Genomic DNA, 21705 nt, shown 5'->3' on the forward strand with positions numbered 1-21705 from the left:
CCGGGCCCTTTCTCTCTAGGGATAATCATAGATAATATAAGGGAAGATTGCTTCATGCAAATCCACGGAGGCAGATTGTAAGGAACAAGCCTGATGCTAGGCCAAGTACTGTATGCAGTACTCATGATCTTGTAAGGATTAAATCCATCAGATGCTAGGCCAAGCCTGACACTCCTGGGATCGCTTGCAAAGCTTGGAAATTTATTGTCAAATGATTTCCAAGCTAAAGAATCTGCCGGATGCCTTAATAGTCCATCATCGGTTCGTCCTTCATGGTGCCACGTCATTGACTCCGCTGTCTTCGACGACATGAAAAGCCTTTGAAGCCTTGGTATCAGCGGAAAATACCTTAAAATCTTGACCGACTTCTTTTTTGCCTATGCATCATTTTCATCGTCGTTCCCATCTTCTGTGTTTCTATTCATACAACGGGATTCGCCGCATACATGACAGCACTGTTGGTTTCTCCGATCGCCCCAGTACAACATGCAATCATTCGGGCAACTATGGATTTTGTTGTACCCAAGACCTAAGTCTTTTATCATTTTCTTCATATCTTTGCATGACAGAGGGATTTTTGCAAACGGAAACATTTCTCTCAAAAACTCTAACAGCATTGTCAATGAGTTTCCGGTCCACCCTCCCAAACATTTTAACTGAAAAAGACGAATGCAGAAAGACATTTTTGAAAATTTCGATCCCTCATATAGTTCTTCGTTCATCTCATTAAGTAGCGCGTAGAACTTTGCCGCTTCTCCATTCAGCTCTTCATGATGTTGGTTTCTTCCGGGTTCGGTAAAAGCATTTCCACCGAGATTACAATCATCAGATGGCACAAAGTCGGGTGGGAACGACTGTAAACCATGACTGTGAATATTAAATGCTTCCCGCAACATCCCTTCCATGTCATCCCCTCTAACAGACTGATGGTAAGCGGTACTGTCATAAGATACATCCATCCTTGAAGAGGAAGTACTAGGTGGGCATTCTCCATGAAAAACCATTGTTTATAACCACGAACAAACCCATCAACAATTAGATGCTCGTATACAACTTCACGATAATGCCAGTTTATGTTGACACACTTCTTACACGGGCAAAGAATCATGTTCTCTTGGCTTGCATATTGAAATGCAAAATTTAGAAAAGTTTGCACTCCATTTCGATAACCGTCGCTTACCCTTGACAAATTCATCCAAGACCGGTCCATTTCTTATTTCTTGAAGCCTAATCTTGACAATAAATTGCACGGGTTTAGGATTTAGGAATAAGTATAGTTACGCTATGTAAGTTATGTATTATATGTAAGTTATTTATTACCCAAATTATGTAAGTCCAGTATTATGAAAATTATGCTATGCAAGTTATGTAAGTCACATAAGCTATGTAAGAAGTTGTAGGTTATGTAAGTTATTTATTATGAAAATTAATTAAGTTATGTACTTTACGAATAATTAAAAAAATGTAAGTTATGTAGATTGTAAGTTATGTAAGTTGTAAGTTATGTATAATATTAATTAATTAACTAACTTATGTAATTTAAGTATAATATTAATGTAAGTTATGTAATTAATGTATAATATGTAAGTTATGTATAATATTAATTAACTAACTTATGTAATTTAAGTATAATATTAATGTAAGTTATGTAAGTTGTAAGTTATGTATAATATTAATTAACTAACTTATGTAATTTAAGTATAATATTAATGTAAGTTATGTAATTAACGTATAATATTAATTAATTAAGTCATGTAATTTATGTATAATATTAATGTAAATTATGTAATTAATGTATAATATTAATTAATTAAGTCATATAATTTATGTATAATATTAATGTAAGTTATGTAATTAATGTATAATATTAATCAATTAAGTCATATAATTTATGTATAATATTAATGCAAGTTATGTAATATATGTATAATATTAATTAATTAAGTTATGTAATTTATGTATAATATTAAATAATCAAGTTATGTATAATATTAATTTTTTTTATACATTTTTTTGAACAAATTTAAGTGCCAAATATATATATTCCACTACTTTTCCCCCTAAATCCTAGGTTTAAGGCTCGTTGGGTTGCAAATGTAAGCCTAATTCATTTTTAATGAACCCTATTAACCAAATTCGACTTTGATTTTTCTTAATGACTTATTAGAGAAAAAATAATTTAATTATATATCCTGTTATTTACCCACAATATTGGTTAAGTTCTATAGGTCGAATTCTCTTGTCTTGAGGGCTTCGGTTTGACTTTAATCTATTATGTTTTAGCAGTTATGAGTACCATGTGGATTTGAAATGTTGACATGATAAACTTGGTGTAATATGTGAAATTATTACTTGAAGTATCTAGAATAAAAGCATTAATTGGAATGAGCAAAAAGAACCCAAGGAAGCTGGAAAGTGACTCCAACTGCAAAATTTGGTTCGGGTTATAGTTAAACAAATTTGGTTTTTGGTTCAGAAGTTTAAAACCGCAATTATTCAAACTAACCAAAACCTATTTCTTATTTAATTTATAGTCAGTTTCTTATTTTTTGAGAGTATAAAATTAATAATTTATGACTAAATTATTGAAAAATACTTTTAAATTTTAAAAAGACCAGTAACTGAACTGTTAGAAAAACCAAATTTTATTGCTCTGACCAGTAACTGAACTGTTAGAAAAATACTATATCCAATGAACTGAACTGCTTCCCACCTCACTGACCTCAAATATGAAGAACTTTCACTAGACTGAAATCAATGTAAAGTTTTATCAGTAAGCAGAGCCGAACCAGCAGCTTCAATTCTATTATAAATATCAACTTGATAACAGGATTTCATTCAGAAAGACATTACTGTTTAAAAGTGGTGGATTCCACTGCTAAATAACCCAAGTTCAGAAAAGACAAGCTTTTCACTAATTAACAAACAGAAGGAAAAAAGATCCGTCCCTATAATGAAAAACTGTCCAATTCATTTTCATTTCCATATAAAATGGCTAAGACCAGACCTAACTAGCTCTAATAGTTCATAGTCATTATTTAAAGAACAGTCTATGCCGTTGTCACCCTAGTTACAACAAACCCTTCTCGATTTCATCCCACAAATCCGCATTTTTCGAGAACTTCTTCTTAACATTCTTGATAAGTTCTTTAGCTTCCTCAACCTTAGATATGCTTCGAAGTCCATTCACGAGTGATTTCATAGTCGAAAATTTCGGAACCCATTTTTTCTCCATACTGTCCTTACAAATTTTCAAGGCAGCCTCAAAATCCCCACCTTGACACAAGAAATGAACCATATTGAAATAACAATTACTATCAGGCTCCAAGCCTCTATTCACCATGCTATTAAACAAGCTCTTAGCCTCCTTTTTCTGACCTTCTAATGGATCTAGCTAGAGGTTAATGATTTTATTGCTCTTGAATCAAATGGTAATATAGGAAATTGGGGGAGCTAAGGTGATAGGAACAGGGAGATTGAGTAGAAAAATTTGAATTTTAATCAGACTTAGGTATTGTCTTCCTATCTAGGCATATGAACCGTGGGAGGGGGAGAATAAAATACAGGTGTGGGTTCAAAAGCTTCAGCTTTAAACTCAAATAGATGAATTCCGTAATGATTTCAACTCAACAAATATTCAAAAAATTTGTAATTAACATCGATAGAATAAACAAATTTTTAATCGCAACTTGTAATTAACATCGACAGAATAAACAAAAAATATTCAACAAATTTGTAATTAATCATGTTAAAAATATGCGCAAATTGCCCATTCCCAATCGATTCATCGAATCCACAAATTTCCATGACAGAATCAGTTTAATCGAAACCCTAAACCCAAAAAACAAAACCCTAAAATTTTAATCGGTCATCGACAGAAATGGCTTACCTGGGATACAAATCTCGCAGCTTTGCCCAACAATGGTGTAAAGATCGATGTTCTCTCTTCTGTTGATTCCTAAGATGTCGGCTCCTCTTATTTTCTTGCTAATTTTTTTTCTTCCCTGTGGAATCGCTGCTGTGCCTCTGCTAATTAAGTTTCTTCAGATAATCGTAAAGGAGACGGAGGGGAGGGATTAAGTCAAAATGTCCTCTTAGGAAACCACACCGTTTAAGGTAATTTTAAGTCTCGTTTGCGGCGTTTTTAAAACAAACGCCTCTATTGTATTCCCATTTGCGGCGTTTTATACAGAAGCGCCACTAATATTTTAAAGCACGTAAAGAAACGGCGCCATTTTTCCAAATTTTAAATTTTATCCATAAACTGAAACGACGTCGTATCAAACCAGCTTGGAATTTTTTGTGGCGTTTTTTATAAAAACGCCGGTAATGTCCACCTTTAGCGGCGTTTTTGGCAAAACCGCCAGTAAAAAATTTAAATTCTTTTAACAAAACGGTGCCGTTTTGGGAAATTTGTATATATTAGCAGCGTTTTTTCTAAAAACGCAGCTAAATTTCACATTATTTATTTATTTATTTATTGTATTTTCATTAAAATTTTTAGTAAATAATTATTAAAGTTTTAAGTAATGTTTAAAAGTTTTTGATAAAATTATAAATTTTTGTTTTTTATTTCCTTTTTATAATTTTTTATTTTTTCTTATACTTTGGTCTTGTCCAAATTAAATAATTAATCATATATATATATATTCATATAAAAATATCAAATTGTTAAGGTTTAATATTTTTTAGACAGTTTAGTATTAATTAATTGTATCATTTAACAAGTCTCAAATAAACCTTAATACCCTAATTTAACCATTAATATATAAGCGGTCAATATATAAATTAATATATTTTAGTAATATATACTCATAATTTAAATATATTTATTTTATTATTAAGAACATATTTAATATATAAATTAATAAAACTAATTAATCTGAGCTTAAACCTTATTCTGATCTACCTTAAATCACTAACTCTTAACCCTAAGTACCCCAAACCCCACCCATAAACCCTAAACACTATTTAATATATAATTTAAAAAACACTAATTAATCTAAACCTTAAACCCTAACTCGACCACGAATCACTAACCCCCAACCCCTAAACATTATTTAATATATAAATTAAAAAAACACTAATTAATCTAAATCCTAAACCCTAACTCGACCCCGAATCACTAACCCCTAACCCCTAAACATTATTTAATATATAAATAAAAAACACTAATTAATCTAAATCCTAAACCCCTAGCTAACCCTAAATCCCTAACCCCTAAACATTATTTAATATTATATAATTTAAAATATATTAATTAGTCTAAACACTAAACTCTAACCTAACACCGAATCCATAAACCCTAAACTTATAACCTTTAACCTCTAACCCCTAACCCCTAATTAACCAATAAACCCTATTTCCATAATCTAAACCTTAAAATTGTAACTCTTAAATTAACCGGCCCTAAATCCTAAATTAACCATATATATACGTTACCCTAAACTATAATGATAATTAAATTAAATATTTTAAAATTAATACTATCGTATCTTTTAAAATTATATTTGAAATTATTTAATATATAAATTAAAAATCAATCAATTATGTACCCAAAAAATTTTAAAATTATTTTAATTAAATTATAGAATTTTAATTTCTCCATTTTTAACAAATATTTTTCTATGTTTTTTTCATTTCAAATTATATCTACGTGTCATTATTTCAAATTTATTCATTTTTAACAAATATTCAATTAAAAATAAATTGGATTTTAATTAATATAAATAAACAAATTACATAGCAAATAGATAGATAAAATGTTTTTGCGGCGCTTTACAAAAAACGCCGCTAAAGGCATCAACATTAGCGGCGCTTATTCAGAAACGCCGCTAAAGTCCCCAAAAACTCAGAAAACGGTGACGTTAGGCTTAGGCTTTTGCGGCGCATTTAAAAAAACGCCACTAAAGACCTGAGCATTAGCGGCGCTTTACATAAAACGCCACTAAAGACCCCAAAAACTCAGAAAACGGTGCCGTTGGGCTTAGGCTTTTGCGGCGCATTTAAAAAAACGCCGCTAAAGACCTGAGCATTAGCGGCGCTTTACATAAAACGCCACTAAAGACCCCAAAAACTCAGAAAACGGTGCCGTTGCGTTTAGGCTTTTTGCGGCGCTTTTGAGAAAACGCCGCTAAAGACCTCAGCATTAGCGGCGCTTTATAAATGCGCCGCTAAAGACCCCCAAAAACTCAGAAAACGATGCCGTTGGGCTTAGGCTTTTTGCGGCGCATTTAAAAAAACGCCACTAAAGACCTGAACATTAGCGGCGCTTTACATAAACGCCGCGAAAGACCCCAAAAACTCAGAAAATGGTGCCGTTGAGCTTAGGCTTTTTTGCGGCGCTTTAAAAAAAATGCCGCTAAAGACATGATCATTAGCGGCACTTTACATAAACGCCACTAAAGACCCCAAAACTCAGAAAACGGTGCCGTTGGGTTTAGACTTTTTGTGGCGCATTTAAAACAACGCCGCTAAAGACCTGACATTAGCGGCGCTTTTACAGAAAACGCCGCTAAAGACCCCAAAAAATCAGAAAACGGTGCCGTTTGTCTTTGGCTTTTTGCGGCGCTTTTATAAAAATGCCGCTAATGCTTATTTTTAGCGGCGTTTGTTACAAAGCGCCGCTAATAATCGACCTTCAGCGGCGTTTTTATAGAAGTGCCGCTATAGCTTAATTTTTAGTGGCGTTTTCTGTCTAAACGCCGCTAGAAGCGCCGCTAAAAGTCTGTTTTGGTGTAATGAATCATTTTATTTACAATCTATTTTAACGCAACTTGTCGTGGTGCTTCAGAATTAAAGATTATTTTTTAAAAAAAATTTAAATAATTATTTCTTAAAATATTGTTATACATAAAATTTTTTAATATAAAATTTTTCTTTCACCCAGAATGTGTTGTAGAATTAAATTTTAAATTTGAACATTGAAAATGATATTATTAAAGAGTAACCAGAAACTTTAAAAAAATTAATCTATACGAACGGTAAAACAAATGTAAAAAAAATATTCAATAAAAGAATTTACTCTTATCTTTTTACTAAATAAATTTATATAATAACAATGAACCATATGCTAATATTTCACTAATTTTTTTAAATAAAAAATTTTAATACATTACATAAAATATATCTATCCTTCTATCTATTTGTATTTCGTCCAGTTCAAGCTGAGGTTAACTTCAAATTTCATATTTTATTATACTTTATTAGTTTCTTTTATTATTTATATATAACTATAATTTATTATTTATTAATATTTGTATTGTTATTATTTGCAATAAAAGTCATTGTGGTTCCTTACCCTTTCACCCTACAATTAGAGGTGTTTATGGGCCGGGCTGGATTTAGGTTTGGCCAAACAAAAAAATTTGGGCATGTTTACTAGGCTCGGGCCTGGCCCGAAAAATAGACTTAAAATTTTGCCTAACCCGGCCCGTATAAAAATACTAAAACCCAAGCTGAGCCTGACCCAATACGTCCATATTAAATTTTTTATATAATTTTTTTAAAAATATATAATACATCAAAATACTAAAAATATTAAAATAAATGTTTCCCAACAAATTGAAAATAAATTAAATTAATATATGTATACTTAAATAACACTAAGATAAATGCAACTTAACAAGCAAATGTGAAAAATAGTCACAAAATTAACAATAAAACAAGAGTTATACAATATCCAAATAATAACAACAAAACAGTAGCAACATAATTATGAAATTGTAGCAAAATAGTAAAAAAAACAGCTGATTTTTTTTTTGTTTCATATCCAGGTTGGGCCTGAGCCAAAAAAGTCTTATCCTAGGTAAAACTCATTTTATAAACGGGCTTTATTTTTTTGCTTAAGCCCATTTTCGAACATATATTTTTACTCAAATCTTCCTACTTTACGAGCGGACTTTCAAGTCGGGCCGAGTGGCAAGGCCCATAGACAGGTCTACCCACCACTTCCTAAAGCTGAGAATTTTAAATTTTGATATTTTTAAAATAGTATAATATCAATTTTAGTTTCAAAGTTTATATTTTTTTGTCAATTTGGTCTTTATTTTTTAAAATTAAATGTGACTATCAATATTTTACAAAAAAGGTTGATTTTGACTATCAATCTTTCAAAAAGAGTTAAATTATTTTTTTAATTGAAATACTGAGCGTTAAATTTTTAAATATGATAGCTTGAACAACAATCCACATATACTTCATTTTTTTTAAAAAAAATTATGAACTTTTTATCATTCTTATCATTTTAAAAAAAAATTATATTTTTAAACTTATTTGTTGACATAATATATAAGACAAATAATACTATGTCAGCATGAAAGTACATGTGGATTGTCATACGACTTACCATACCAATATCATTAAAAAACTAACGTTTTAAGCAATATTTCTGTTTAAAAAAATTATTTGACTTTTTTAAAAAGTTAAGGATCAAAATTAACTAAAAAAAATTTAAAATCAAATTAACAAAAAATATAAATATCCCAAATTTGTCATTACGAATAAATGGTCACAACTAGGCTGGGCCAAAAATGTCCCTCCTATATGCTTTGCACCATTTCACTCTTTTCCCCAACTCAAAGAATGACAAGGGGTGCTTATGGATGACATGTTGAATCTCCATTATATTTTAATGAAACAATACAAAATACATACATCATTGCAAACATGTTATTGCAATATATAACATTTTCTCTTACTTTTCTTAATGCTTAATTTATCACTGATTCTATGCATAATCTAAGATTACAAGCAAATAAGACATTAAAGTAATTCTATTCTTAATTAATTAAATTGGTAAATTAATTTAAAATTACAATAAAATATATAATATTATTTTCATCTTTATTTTTATAAATATATTTAATTATTTTTGTCAATACCTTGATATTTGACATCATTGAACAAATCTCGCAATTGAGAGTTATTTTTAACTAGTTCAATTAACAGTTTTGAGCTACCTCCCACTAGATTGCCTATTATATCTTCTGTCTTCCTCATCTCTTTTTCCACATCATCCAATTCACCTTTTAACTGTTCCATTTTTGCTTTTAATTTGATGCCCTTAAGTAGGAGATCTTTCACATGCCATTTTTGAATTTCTGGATAAAATTCAACTTTTTGACTCACATCACCTTCTGAAATTTCTTTTTCAAAAGAATTGTCCTCGTAAATTAATGACAACACCTGATTCACATACAATTTAAACAATAAGATAATTTCATGTTTAGTTGTTTATACGTACTAATCTTTAATTCATTATCAGTATTCATCTTTACTAGAGAGAGAGAGATATTTATACTAGTGTAAAACTTAAGTGGTTTAAAATTAAAAATATTAGTCTTTTTATACAATTAATATTTTAACAATTCAACACTCATATTTTATTCTCCATTCATGTAGATCATGCATGTCAAGTTTGATATAAATTAAAAATTTCTAACTGTCCATTCTATGTGAAAAATAACATTCAATTGTTAAATATATATTATTTTAGATTGATATGATAGAGATATCAAATTGATTAAAAAATTTAAATGCATGACAATTACAAATATATTGATAAGTTTAATGGTTGAATTGTTAAAATAGTAATTGTATAAAAAGGTACGGAAGAATGTAAAATCACTTTTACCCTAAGGCAAATAGATCCCTCCAATTTATATATATATGTATAGAGAGAGAGAGAAAAAAACTTACATTAGGATGATCTTAAAAATTAAAGTTTTTAGGCACTAATAAAATTTTGTCGCATTATCAAATTTTAAAAATATGAAATTATTATCATACAACCATCCATGGAGAAATTATTTTATGGATATTAGATATGAATGAGGGGATAATAATACTTTATTATCTTTAAAATTTAATGAGGTGACATTATTTTATTGGTGCCTAAAAGCTATGCTTTTTAAGATGATCCTAATTTAATTTATTCTCATATATATATATATATATATACATATGTATGAAGAATACTAAGATATATATGCTTAAAGTCTAAGGTCAAAACCTAATGTTAGCATCCCTTCTTAAATTTTAATGTAAGCTTTTGTAAGCAAATATTTTAAAAGATAAACATTTAATTAAAAGCAATTCAATTAAATGTTTAAATTCAATAATAAAAATATACTAACCTGTGAAACCACGCAGTTGACTTCAGCAATAAATTTGCACTCCACACAATAGTAAATCAACTCTTTTTGGTTTCTTTTTTGCTCACAAACATCACAATAAAATTCATCCTCTTCTTCATCTGAGTTTAACTCATACTCTAAAGGAGACTTTGTAAGGATTAAAGGATGGAGATGAGATTTGTGCTTTATTGTTTTAGGTGCTGAAGGAAAACATTGGAGATGGATGTTAATGTCACATGGCACACATCGAAGGACGAAGTTACAGCAGTTTTCACCACAAAGATGGCAAGAAAGATCGGGTGTTTTCTCAAAGAGAGAGAGAAGGTGTTTATGGCCACTAAACCTAATAGAGGGCAGCAGCTCATAACAATCCAAGTGAAGGTTAAACTTGCACTCATATTCTCGACAGCTGTATGCTAAGAGAGTTGAATCAATGCCCCGGCAACATGCATCACAAGTGCGGATATGATCATTGTATGGAAGGGATGTAATGGTGAGAGGGTGTCTGGGATGAAAAGGATGCTTAATATTTACAGATTTGCCAGGTAATTTAAAAAAGCATGATTTATGTAAAAAGAAGTGGTCGCATGATCTGCTACACCTGAAAGTTGGTGCAGTAGCTAAGCAAATCTGAGCACATGCTACACAACGAGGTTCGCTGCCATATTCTTCATCGTTGTGGACAAGAGCTAGTGTATGCGGGTGAAAGAAGTGTTGGATCTCTTTGGCATCTTCAGAGTCTATGGTGGGAAATAGGGCACATTTGACACGGAGATTGAGATCACATGCTTCACAGCTGAACTTCATGCGGGGGACAATATAGTCGCCACAACAATCACATTCTTCAAAACCGTAAGAAAATGTGATGAATATGAGAGTGCATGGATGGATGCGATGATTGATCAACTGTCGCGGAATGCTCTTCATGCAAGATTTATGAAGGAAAAACTTGCATTCCATGCAACCGTAGGTAGAAGAAGAAGAAGAAGAAGAAGAAGAAGAAGAGCAGAGCTCTTCACAAATGGAGAGATCATGTCATCTTTTTGGTTGGAATCAACAAGTTTTAAGGGATGAGCATGAGTGAAATGTTGAATCTCCATTCTTTTTTAATGAAATGAAACAATAGAAGATACGTAATTCCTTACAAACATGTTATTACAATATATAACAATCAAATTTTATTATCTAACTCACCGCTGATTCTATGCTAGCCTAACATTGCAAGTAACCAAGGCATTAAAATAATTCCTTATTTAATAAATCAATTGTTAAAGTTCATCATAATAAGCAACTATTGTATCCCATCCAGAAGAAAGGAATTATAACAAATAATATAAACAATTATTTTATTTACAATTTATTTTAACTTTTCTTTACAATTATTTTTGTAAAAAATATTTTTAAAAAGTTATTTCTTAAAATATTTCTATACATCATTTTTTAATACATAAATTTTTTTCTCTCAATGTATTTTAAGTATAAACTCATTGTAATATCCTTAAAAAAATTAGATAAAAATTCTCAAATATATTTATTTTGATGCAATTATACATTGAATGAATAAATAAATAAATTTAATTATTCTGAAGTTAAATAAATATAAAAATTTTACGTTTTATCTTTTGGGAATTGGCATTTTAAAGATATATTTTCAAATAAAAAGAAAAGTTGATGAGATGGCTATGTTGGAAGAATAAATACTTAGCTTGGTCCTTTAAAAGGAATCATGAAAGTATTCATTAAAATATAAAAAATAAATACTTCCAGCAAACTTATTGCTGTTGAACGAGGCATCCAAAACTGATAAAAGTTTCATATATCGAATTACACATTAAATTAAAATTTATGTATAATATTAAATTTTTTAAATAAAAAAATTTATTAGATTACATCATAAAATTAACCATTTATATACAAACAATAATGCATTAAATATAATCAAGTTGTCTATAACAACCACTTGCACTTGCTTAACAATATTTTGATACAACAGTCAAGTTTTTAGTAGAATGAATTTTTTTTGTGTTTTATTTTAACCCTCTATAACAACTTTTCACTTATAACAACACCACCCATAGTTCTCTATAACAACATATTGTTTAAAATTTTCATATAAGCAAGCCTATTAACTACAATTTATTAAATAAAAATTATATTAATTAAAATATTATTTTAATAAAATATTTAATTTCATGTGAGAAAATATATTAATAATATTTTATTAAATAAAAAAATTTTAATAATTAAAATAATTAACTATTAAATTTCTTAAATAAATATATCAACTCAATTAAGTATTAATAAACTGTAACTTTTTTGTGTCTTAATGATTGACAAAGGGTGTTTATGGATTGACCAACTATACATTGTTGCACACATGTTATTGCAATATATAACAATTGAATCATTTTCTCTTACTTTTCTTAATGCCTAATGCCTAATTCACCATCGAATCTATGCATAACAACCCAGACATTAAAATAATTTCATCTTTAATTGACCAAATTAGTAAATTAGTAAATTTATTAATTTCGTTAATTTTAATGAATAATAAATAATTCAAAGGCATGCAGTTTTATCTTTTGGCAATTCACATTTTAAATGAGAAACTGTTTTTTATATGCTTTAATTAAAATTTAGAAAGGAATAAGTAAGGGGTTACTTTTAATATATTTTTTCAGATTAAAAAAAAAAAGAAAAAAAAGTTGATACGTACATTGGGTCAAGCAAAGATAGGAATGCCTTATGGCTATATATTTCTTTTCGCTCAAGAAAGACGTTGAAACCATCAAACTCTTTCAAGAACAAAAGAATTAAAACAATGTTTCAACATAATTCATGTCTTTTGCATTTGCAATTGGAAATTACAAGGAAATAGCAGCGGTTTAGAGGGTCAATAAAGCAACCAATTTATTCATTATTGTTTCAATCATGGTGAGGATTCAAACCTCAATTGGACATAAGGGCAAAAAAAGAAAACTACAAATACATAAATAAAACGAAAACAAGCTGAAGAAATAACCTATCTGACACTTTTGCAGCTCAAAGACATTCAGCTCTCCTTGAAGATAAGTTTTACCAATGTTGCGGAGAGAAAGTATGGCACTTCTTACTTGGGAAGTCCAGTTTCTGGGTCAAGAAGAGCCAGTTTGTCATTTGAAAGCAGAATAGGGCCTTTCCCAGGTCTTGTACAGATGAAGTAACTGACATCCCCAGGGTATTTCTGAGCTGAACCATTTTCAGGAGGTGGGGACAAAGCTTCCACATCCTTCAATCCCTCGAGTCCAGCATCTTTAAGTATCGTCTTATCACCGAGAAGGTAGCTGAATAAAACGGGGAAAAATGAGAAGTAAATAAAGTCAATATCTGACAAGTCTTTCATGTAGGAGAAAGGGGAGAGATTGCAGTGAGAAATGAACCTATAAAATACATGAACGGATGTTTTTCTTATGATAATATGGTATGGGAATAATCCAATTTCGGTATCACGCTCTTAGCATCTGCATTTCCATTTACCTGTCCAGATCAGTATCAGACTTTGGAGGGAAGTAGAATAGCAGCCGCTGAATTAATTGAGCAGCTGCCTTTCTATCTCGTGCAATTAAAACTGCATTCGGCCCAGCGTCAAATGTATATGCCACCTGTCAGTTTTTCATCATAAATCTCCAAGTAAAGTTGCAGCTAAAAAGCAAGAAAAAGAAAAGCATATGTCCTAGAAGCCCAACACAACGACTATAGATATTCAATGATTCCTGACATTAAATGGATTGATCTAGTTCAGACACATGGCAAGAAAGGGTTCAAAGTAACAAAAACATCACATGTATACATACATATATATATCTACGTATGTATATGCAGTGTAGAGAAATATCTTTCTAAAGGAAGAACTTCGTCATTATCAACACTACATTTTGAACAAAATTATCAACCGTTACAAAATAACGCTTAGTCATAAGGCAATTCGCCACTTAAATACCTGGCTTATTAATGATCTTATTTTAGAGTATTCTGTCTACTATTGGAGGAAACGATTAGGAAAAAATTACTGAAATCATCAGTCAGAGATTGCCATTTGACAATAAAGAAAAAAAAATCAAGTACTTCGCTTTTTGCAAATACACTAACTTCCTTAGCCTATGCCATATGTCATGCAAGCCTAGAGAGTACTGTTCTCTCTAGGGAGGTTTTTGCTACAGAGAGATAGAAGCAAGGGAAAACGTTTGATTATGACCTTGAGTCACTTTGCTAGCTCGAAGAAATTCCTTAACTTGGAGAAGGTTGCAAGTGATTTTGTGGATCACCATTGGAGGTGAAAGACTTGGATGGCTTAGCCTCAATAACAAGCTTGGTGTTCAAAGGATACATGGGTCATTTAAACTCTAGATTACAATATTTAAGAGTTAAGCTTGGTGTTCATATTATTTTGCTAATCAAATAAAGTCTTTTGCTAAGTTTGGTTTCACAAGTCAACTTGACACCAACCTAAATAGGGAAACGACTAAAAAATCCTTCAATTCAAAAAGTATCAAATATTATTATGAAGGTGTTTTTATCTTTTTATAATTAAAAACTATTTTAAAAAAAACAATTTAAACCCAGAACAAATTCACAAATTGCATGATGTTATGTGCTAATTGCAAGGTGTGGGACTTGGATTCCTCATAGGAAAGTATGGGATTTCCTAGGGCAGTGTTATATGGACCTGGGCTCTCCGACCTCAATAACTGACTTTTGGGATGTGGTTCTCCAAAGGTTCATATCACGGGACTTGACGGGACTTGAACCTAAGACAACAATATCCCAAAGCCAGGATTTTACCATTTCAATCAAAACTTCCTTTGTTTTGTACATATTCTTTTCACCCACATCCTGGAGGTTCCATAATCTAGTATGTATTATGTTTTACTTTCTGTTGCATTAGGTTATCCATCAATTCACATAAGAGGCTTGAACAAACAAAATGATTCACAAATGAAGCAATCAACAGAATTATTGAGTGACAGAACATAACACAATCCAACTACCCCCCAGCGTATTGACTCATTAAAAAGATCCCAAGAAACAAAATGATTCACGGTAGCTCTAAACTCCAGATTTATCATCTTACAACCATCTTACTACCTTTCTTAACTTAATAAGGTTACTGATTAGACTGATAAATGTTCAAAATTAAAGTCATTTGCTGCAAAATAAAATGACAGAAATAAACGAACCTGAGGGGTTCCTTCAGAACGATTGCACTTCTCAACATAGCTGATTATCCTGAAAACCCAATACATGTATTATAAATTTTTACTGAATGTGACATGGGAAAATCGTCTTTTCATCAAAACTCAAGTCTAGAGTTCAAAGGTCAACCCCTAAAAGGAACCAGCATATGTAAATGAGGACTTGCCTGTGAGATGTATCATTCATGTAGAATATGGGTGGCAACGTATCCAAGCAGACTGCATGGAATTGGTTACTATCAGCACAGGCTAATTTTGCAAAAGATGCAAAATCACGGTTTTGTATGGCTTCTTCCATCTGTATTGTGCGTTTCGGAACAACTTCCTAATTACATTTCAAAACGGCAATGAGTAGGCATGAGTCAGTACAACTTTAAACAACCTTAAATAGTTTTATGTATTACGAAATCTACACAAGTGATGAAAATTGCACTAGTTTAAAAAAGTAGACCAAAATGCACCTTTGCCCTATGCTGTAAAAGCGAACTTGTTTCAACACTCTCACGCATTCCAGAGGTGCTACTTGTTTCCTTCTGCCGTGAACTTACCTAAAGCCAGAAAAAGAAACATTAAAACCAAAATCCTGATGACAATTATTGGGAACATTCCAGAGACCTGTTTGACACAAGCAGATCAGGTGAATGCAAGATCCAATCCTATGCCAAGTAGCAAATCTTTTTCTAATAACAAAGATAAATAAACACATTGTTTACATGTTCAGGACCTCCAAGATTGGTGAAAAGAGTTCGCAGTATTAAAGGACCTTAAACATAAGAAATTGGTAAACATCCATAAGTAAATTTCCAGCGAATATATTCATAATCCACGTACTTATAATTGATGGTAGGGCCCAACACTCACAAGCAACATTGAAGAATATTACATTTATATGGAGCTGGAAATCAATGGCTACTGTAAAAATTGTTAACAGTTGATCAAAAGTATTAGTTTAACATTGTAAAAAACTGTTCAATGCAACCATGTAAGCCTTACTCTCATAGTGGCGGGGTTGACAATATGCAATCTGTCCTTTTGTTCAGAAGAATATTTTCCATGAATTAGAATAGAAAGGTAAAGCAAAAAATGAAGGCGAACATATTTGAAATGTATGTGCAACATGTAGAATATACAAAAACACAAAAACATTCATTTTATACACAAAGGATGGAAGCGCAAGTATGTGTGCATGTAGTATCTATAAATGTCTGATATGGATGAAAAGATGTATCTTTATGTATCAAAATGGATATATGTGTGCATGCATCATATGGCACAATAAGATGCTTGGAAGGAATATGTGGAAACTAAGTGGAAAATAAATTGTAGACGCAAAGCATGGGAAGAAAGTGATCTGAGATTATGCATTCTCAAATGATCAAAATAATGCAGGTCAGTCTATTGATTTTCATATGCTTCCTGCATTCTTTCAAGATCTAAAACACTTAGCAATCAATAATACCAAACCACGAGAAAGGATGCAGATTAATTGAGACAGAATCTTGCAAAATCTAATTGTAAGTATATTTCATTTTCTTGTGGGGAAAAAATTATCTCCCTGCAGAGTAGCAACTATAAACCTATTGGAAAAATGTAAAACATGAGGATTGGAGAAAATACTCACCACAGCAATAATGATGAAGAGATCTTCCCAGTGTTTTTCATCTACTAGTTGAACTGCAAGACTATCACTTCCATCATCCTCCTAGAGGTATTAAAAAAGAAGAAAATATGAGAATTGGTTACTCAAAAGTACTACCCTTCTTGATGAAAGATGAACTGTTAAATACATGCAGAAATGAACCGTTCAACACATACAGAAAGAACTTACTTTTCCCATAATCCACTTAACGAATCCACCAAACAAACTCCGACAAGCACTGCCTGAACCTTGCCTACAAAATATTTTCAAAAAATCAATAAAACATCAATTGAATTACAACTAAAATTATTGCATCTCTATAAGTAAAAAAGGCCATACCTAGCAATAGCAGAAAGTTGACTCTCATCTTCACTGACATTCATAAGCTTTGCAAGTGCAAAAACTGCATCAAACCCAAAACCATTAGTCCTATAAACTGTATTAAACATCAAAGTAAAAAAGAAAAAGAAGGTTAAAGGGTATGTATGTTTTCATCTAAACAGTACCAAGACAAGCAAACCAGCAGCAGAGGAAGCCAATCCTGCAGCTGTAGGGAAATTGTTATAAGATGCAATATGAAGATGCAGTTTCGCCCAATCTTTCTTCTCTATCTTTATTCCCCTCTCTTTATCCTCAACTTCCCTAGCCCGTTTTCTGATTTCCCTCAAACAGTTCTGGTACCTTCCTCCGGAAAGGGATATTTCCTATAGTAAAATAAAACCCAAACCCATCATTCGAATGAACATTTATTACTTTTTTTTTCTTCGAATTTTATATAGAGAGAATTTACCTTGCCATTGAGCCACATACGATCTTGTTGGAAAGCAGGGCTAACAGCGACGGTGGTTGTGGTGCAGAGATGAGCAGGATCAAGAGTAACGCTGATGCTATCATTGACGGGCAAAATAAGGGTCTCATCCCTCTTCCCCCAATACTTAATCACTGCAATGTTGGTAGGCGTCTGAGCCGTTTTCATCAACACCCATTTCTCCCCCATTTGCAGCAGATCAGATCGGATCCCTCTTCTTTCAGAATTTGCGATGATAGAGGAAGTAAACTGATAGTTTGACTCAAAAAACGAAAACCCAAACTACTTCTTATAGAAATAGCAGGATTGAGACGAACAAGCAAGAGCGCAGCCAATTAAGACAACAATACGAATAATAAAATACTGAATTTTCAACTACGGAGGCTGCCTAAATAAATATTGAATATTTTAACGATATTTTCAATAACTTATTCGACTCTCAACAACTACGTTTCTTTGATGCAGACTTGACCTGAGATTTGGATTTATTGAAGTTCTCACGTTTTAGAATCTCATGCAATTGGCATTAACACTCACCCAGTTTTGTTCTTCGATGCGTCCTTACTACCATAAATATATTTTATATATTTCTTCTTACCTTTCGTTTTCAGTCCCTATGGCTTAGGTACTTCAATTTTGCAGCCATTCTTTTGATAACGGGGACGCAAGGGGATTTCACAGTAGCGGCTACATAGTAAATGGTGGGGTTTGAACGAAATGTTGATTTATTTCATTTTAGTCCTTTTTTTGTGTTTAATTTATGTATGTTAGTCAAAAAGTCACTACTTGAGTACCATTGATTTAATGGTTTGACTGATATGCCCGACATGTGAGGGAGTCTTTTTTTTACTTAAGTTCTTTTTTGTCCTAAATTGAAAATAGTTTTGTCGAGAAGAGATGGCCCCAAAACACTGACCTTGTGGTTGACTTGTAGATGGATGGGTTGATGTGGTTTAAAGATAAATTCCTATGTTTGGAGTTGAGGAGAAAACTTCGATGATGGAAGATGAAGGTATGGTTGGTGGAGCAAAGGGTCCATCTTTTAATGGGCTAGGATGGTCATCATCAAACTTCTGAAGAGAAGGATTGGGTTTAATGCACTTCTTAACAAGGCATCATAATCGTTTCAATTAATGAATCTTGAGATTGAATACTACATGGTGAAGTCCTAGTTAATGGAAGATTATACCAAAGTCTTGGCAAAAGGTCCATGTTTGGTTTATGGGCAATATCATATTTGAACAGTGTCATCGTTTGGATGAGATTATCGTGTCTTCTAGGGGATATGTATAAAAAAAAAGTATTTTAAGAGCTATTGGTGATGTTATTAGAAAAAGTGATAAAGATCCATTATAATACAAATTCTAGAACAAGGGTACATTCATTAGAATGGTTGTTTTTGCCTACTTGAATCAACCTCTAATCTCTAAAATCAAGATTGACGAGGAAATACAGAGAGTAGAATATGAATCTCTCTTGACAATTTGTTTTAATTGTGGGAGGTATGGCCATCCAAAAGAAGGTTGCCCAGCATTAGCAAATATAAAAGATCAATCAAAAAAGGTGGGGTTAGAGAGTTAACCACTAAGTCGGTATGAAGAGTTTTGGCCTGTGGATGCTTGTTAAATGGAAATCACAATGAGTGAATGAGAAAGTTAATGATGTTACGACATGATCTTTAGGGGAAAATCCAACAGGATCAAGGTTCGACTCCTAATGAATTTGGTGGAAGATAATGCCATAATTGATGAGGATAGGATTAATGTTGTTGCTCAATCATCTATTATTTTGGAGAAGAATAAGGGGATTTCCAAAGTGGGTTCGTTAACAAAGTATTGGCAACTCAAAGTCAACACTTGAAAGTGGGGTTTGGATCAAAGCTTGGGGAGAATTTGGCGCATGGTAAAAACCAAGACTGGAATAAGGTTGTAGTGGTTGACCAAGATAATGAAATTGTCTACATTGGACACTTTTGCTACATTGCCAATTAGAAAAGTGGTAGAGGCAATCGTTAAAGAGTATTCAAGATCAGTCTATACATTGTGAGAATGAGACAGATATTGGGGTTGAGCATGAAGATCAGAGACCATTGTTTATCACTTACAGAGATTAAAGTCTAATCATTGGCCACTATTGATTAAGAATAGAAGCAAGGACTGAGACACATGACCTTTTAGATTCTTTTTTAGATGGCTTGCACATCCTTCCTTGAATGAGCTTATACAAAGCTCATGGGAGCTGCAAGGTAGGCTGCCAGAATAGAAAGGTCTATAGTAGTATAACAACTCAAAAGAGAAAGCTCATGAGAAAACTTGAGGGTGTAGAATCAATAATGGAACTAAAGAGAACTACTGGTTAAGTTGGAGGTAAATTTGAGAACAAAACTGGAAAATATCTTTGACCAAGAAGAGTTACTGTTGAGGTAGAAATCGAGGAGTGAGTGGTTAGCTAATGGAGATCAAAATACAAGATACTTTCATCGATGAGGAGGGTTGGTGTAATGGGATGGAGCATTTAAAGAAGGAAATGGAAAAATGAAGCACATTTTGAAATCACAAAAGGCTATAATATTTTGTGTTGGTTGACATTTCCTTTCAATATAAGATATTTGTCAAGAAGGGAAAATCCATATTTTTACATGTGTTTCATTTACGGCTTCAATCTAATTCTATAAAAATATAAATAATGTAATTAAAATTATTTATAAATTTTATTTAAAAATATATAAATTATGTGAAATTTACCATAAAGTGAGGACAGTATCTTGTATCATGTCAACGGTATTTTGGTATTTCCTTCAATTGATCTTAGATAGGTTTAATCATATCTATTCTTATTTGAGCAAATATATGCAACATATCGGTTGAGGCAAGATTCTGAAGTGGCTGGCTAAGTGCACAAGTGTGGCCACTTTCGTTATCACTACGAGAGAGTGTTACTTGCCTTATTTGAAGTTGACAATTTATTGAAACAAAATGATTGGGTTTTGAATGGTGATGATATTGTGGATGTATGAAAGTCCAACTTTGAAGGCCAATCCATTTATAACAACTTACCTTGAAGATTGGATTGGATCAATCAATCAAATCCCTTGGGTTGTGGAGAATGCATCGAAATATCATTGAAGAACGAATCTTCAACCGTCCACTTTACATTGGTCTTTATAAATATATTTTATTTTGCTATTTTATAGTTGTTATTATTAAGGGGTTGGATTGAAATTTCATCTTTAGTATGTTAACAAATCTTAAGCTTCTATATATTTGAAATATGTATTTAAAAGACTTGTATAGGTTTATCTATCGAGTGAAAAGAGACCAATATGTTAATTGTGGAACATTTATTGAGTGCATTTAAGAAAGTAAACAAAAGAGTTTACTATAAAACTTAGAGATAAGTGATCTAGCTCTTTAGATACAAAAGTGAGGTTGCTATACTGAAAGTGTGATGAAACTTGGATCACTTGTTATTTTGGGATTAAAGATAATGGATTTACTTATTAAGCTAAGTTTCGTAGACATAAGAAAACTGAATTGCGTAAACAATCCTTTAAATCATTTGTATACTCTATTTTTTCTTTTGTTCATCACAGTAGTGACCAAAATTAGTAGTGCAACCTAGTACTTCCATTGAACTCTCCGTTTTCTAAGCAATTGGCAAATGGTTAACTCAACAATATTAGTAAAAATTTAACTAACAATTTTACTAAATTGTTAAAATTACTCTCTTGTGTTCCAATTTGACTCTCTATTATTAGGAATGTACAATATTAATGTTAACTTCTCTATTGCAAATACATTCTCATGCTTTAAGCCCTAATTTTTTTTAAGTTAGGCAACAAGAAATGAAATATACTTTCGAAAATCTTAAAACTATCCATACAATAACTAT

General features: G+C 31.6%; 2 protein-coding genes across 2 annotated transcripts; both read right to left on the reverse strand.

Moving 5' to 3' along the window:
• Positions 1-8600: 8600 nt before the first annotated feature.
• LOC107919466 (uncharacterized) lies at positions 8601-11271 on the reverse strand. Its single transcript, XM_016848920.2, has 2 exons — positions 10137-11271; positions 8601-9186 (listed from the first exon to the last, which is right to left on the reverse strand). Exons 1-2 carry the CDS (start codon positions 11094-11096, stop codon positions 8863-8865), a joined length of 1284 nt encoding a protein of 427 aa, XP_016704409.2. The 5' UTR covers positions 11097-11271; the 3' UTR covers positions 8601-8862.
• Positions 11272-13020: 1749 nt separating this feature from the next.
• LOC107920209 (diphosphomevalonate decarboxylase MVD2, peroxisomal) lies at positions 13021-18590 on the reverse strand. The gene is given in 12 exon segments (XM_016849779.2): positions 13021-13459; positions 13653-13777; positions 15353-15401; positions 15535-15692; positions 15829-15915; positions 16989-17069; positions 17196-17259; positions 17346-17409; positions 17513-17527; positions 17530-17710; positions 17797-18099; positions 18413-18590. Coding segments are annotated over 11 exon segments (1245 nt in total). The 5' UTR covers positions 18004-18099; positions 18413-18590; the 3' UTR covers positions 13021-13245.
• Between the last annotated feature and the right edge of the window lie 3115 nt (positions 18591-21705).

Source organism: Gossypium hirsutum, chromosome D13, assembly GCF_007990345.1.
Source record: "Gossypium hirsutum isolate 1008001.06 chromosome D13, Gossypium_hirsutum_v2.1, whole genome shotgun sequence".
In the NCBI taxonomy this organism is placed as follows: Eukaryota; Viridiplantae; Streptophyta; class Magnoliopsida; order Malvales; family Malvaceae; genus Gossypium; species Gossypium hirsutum.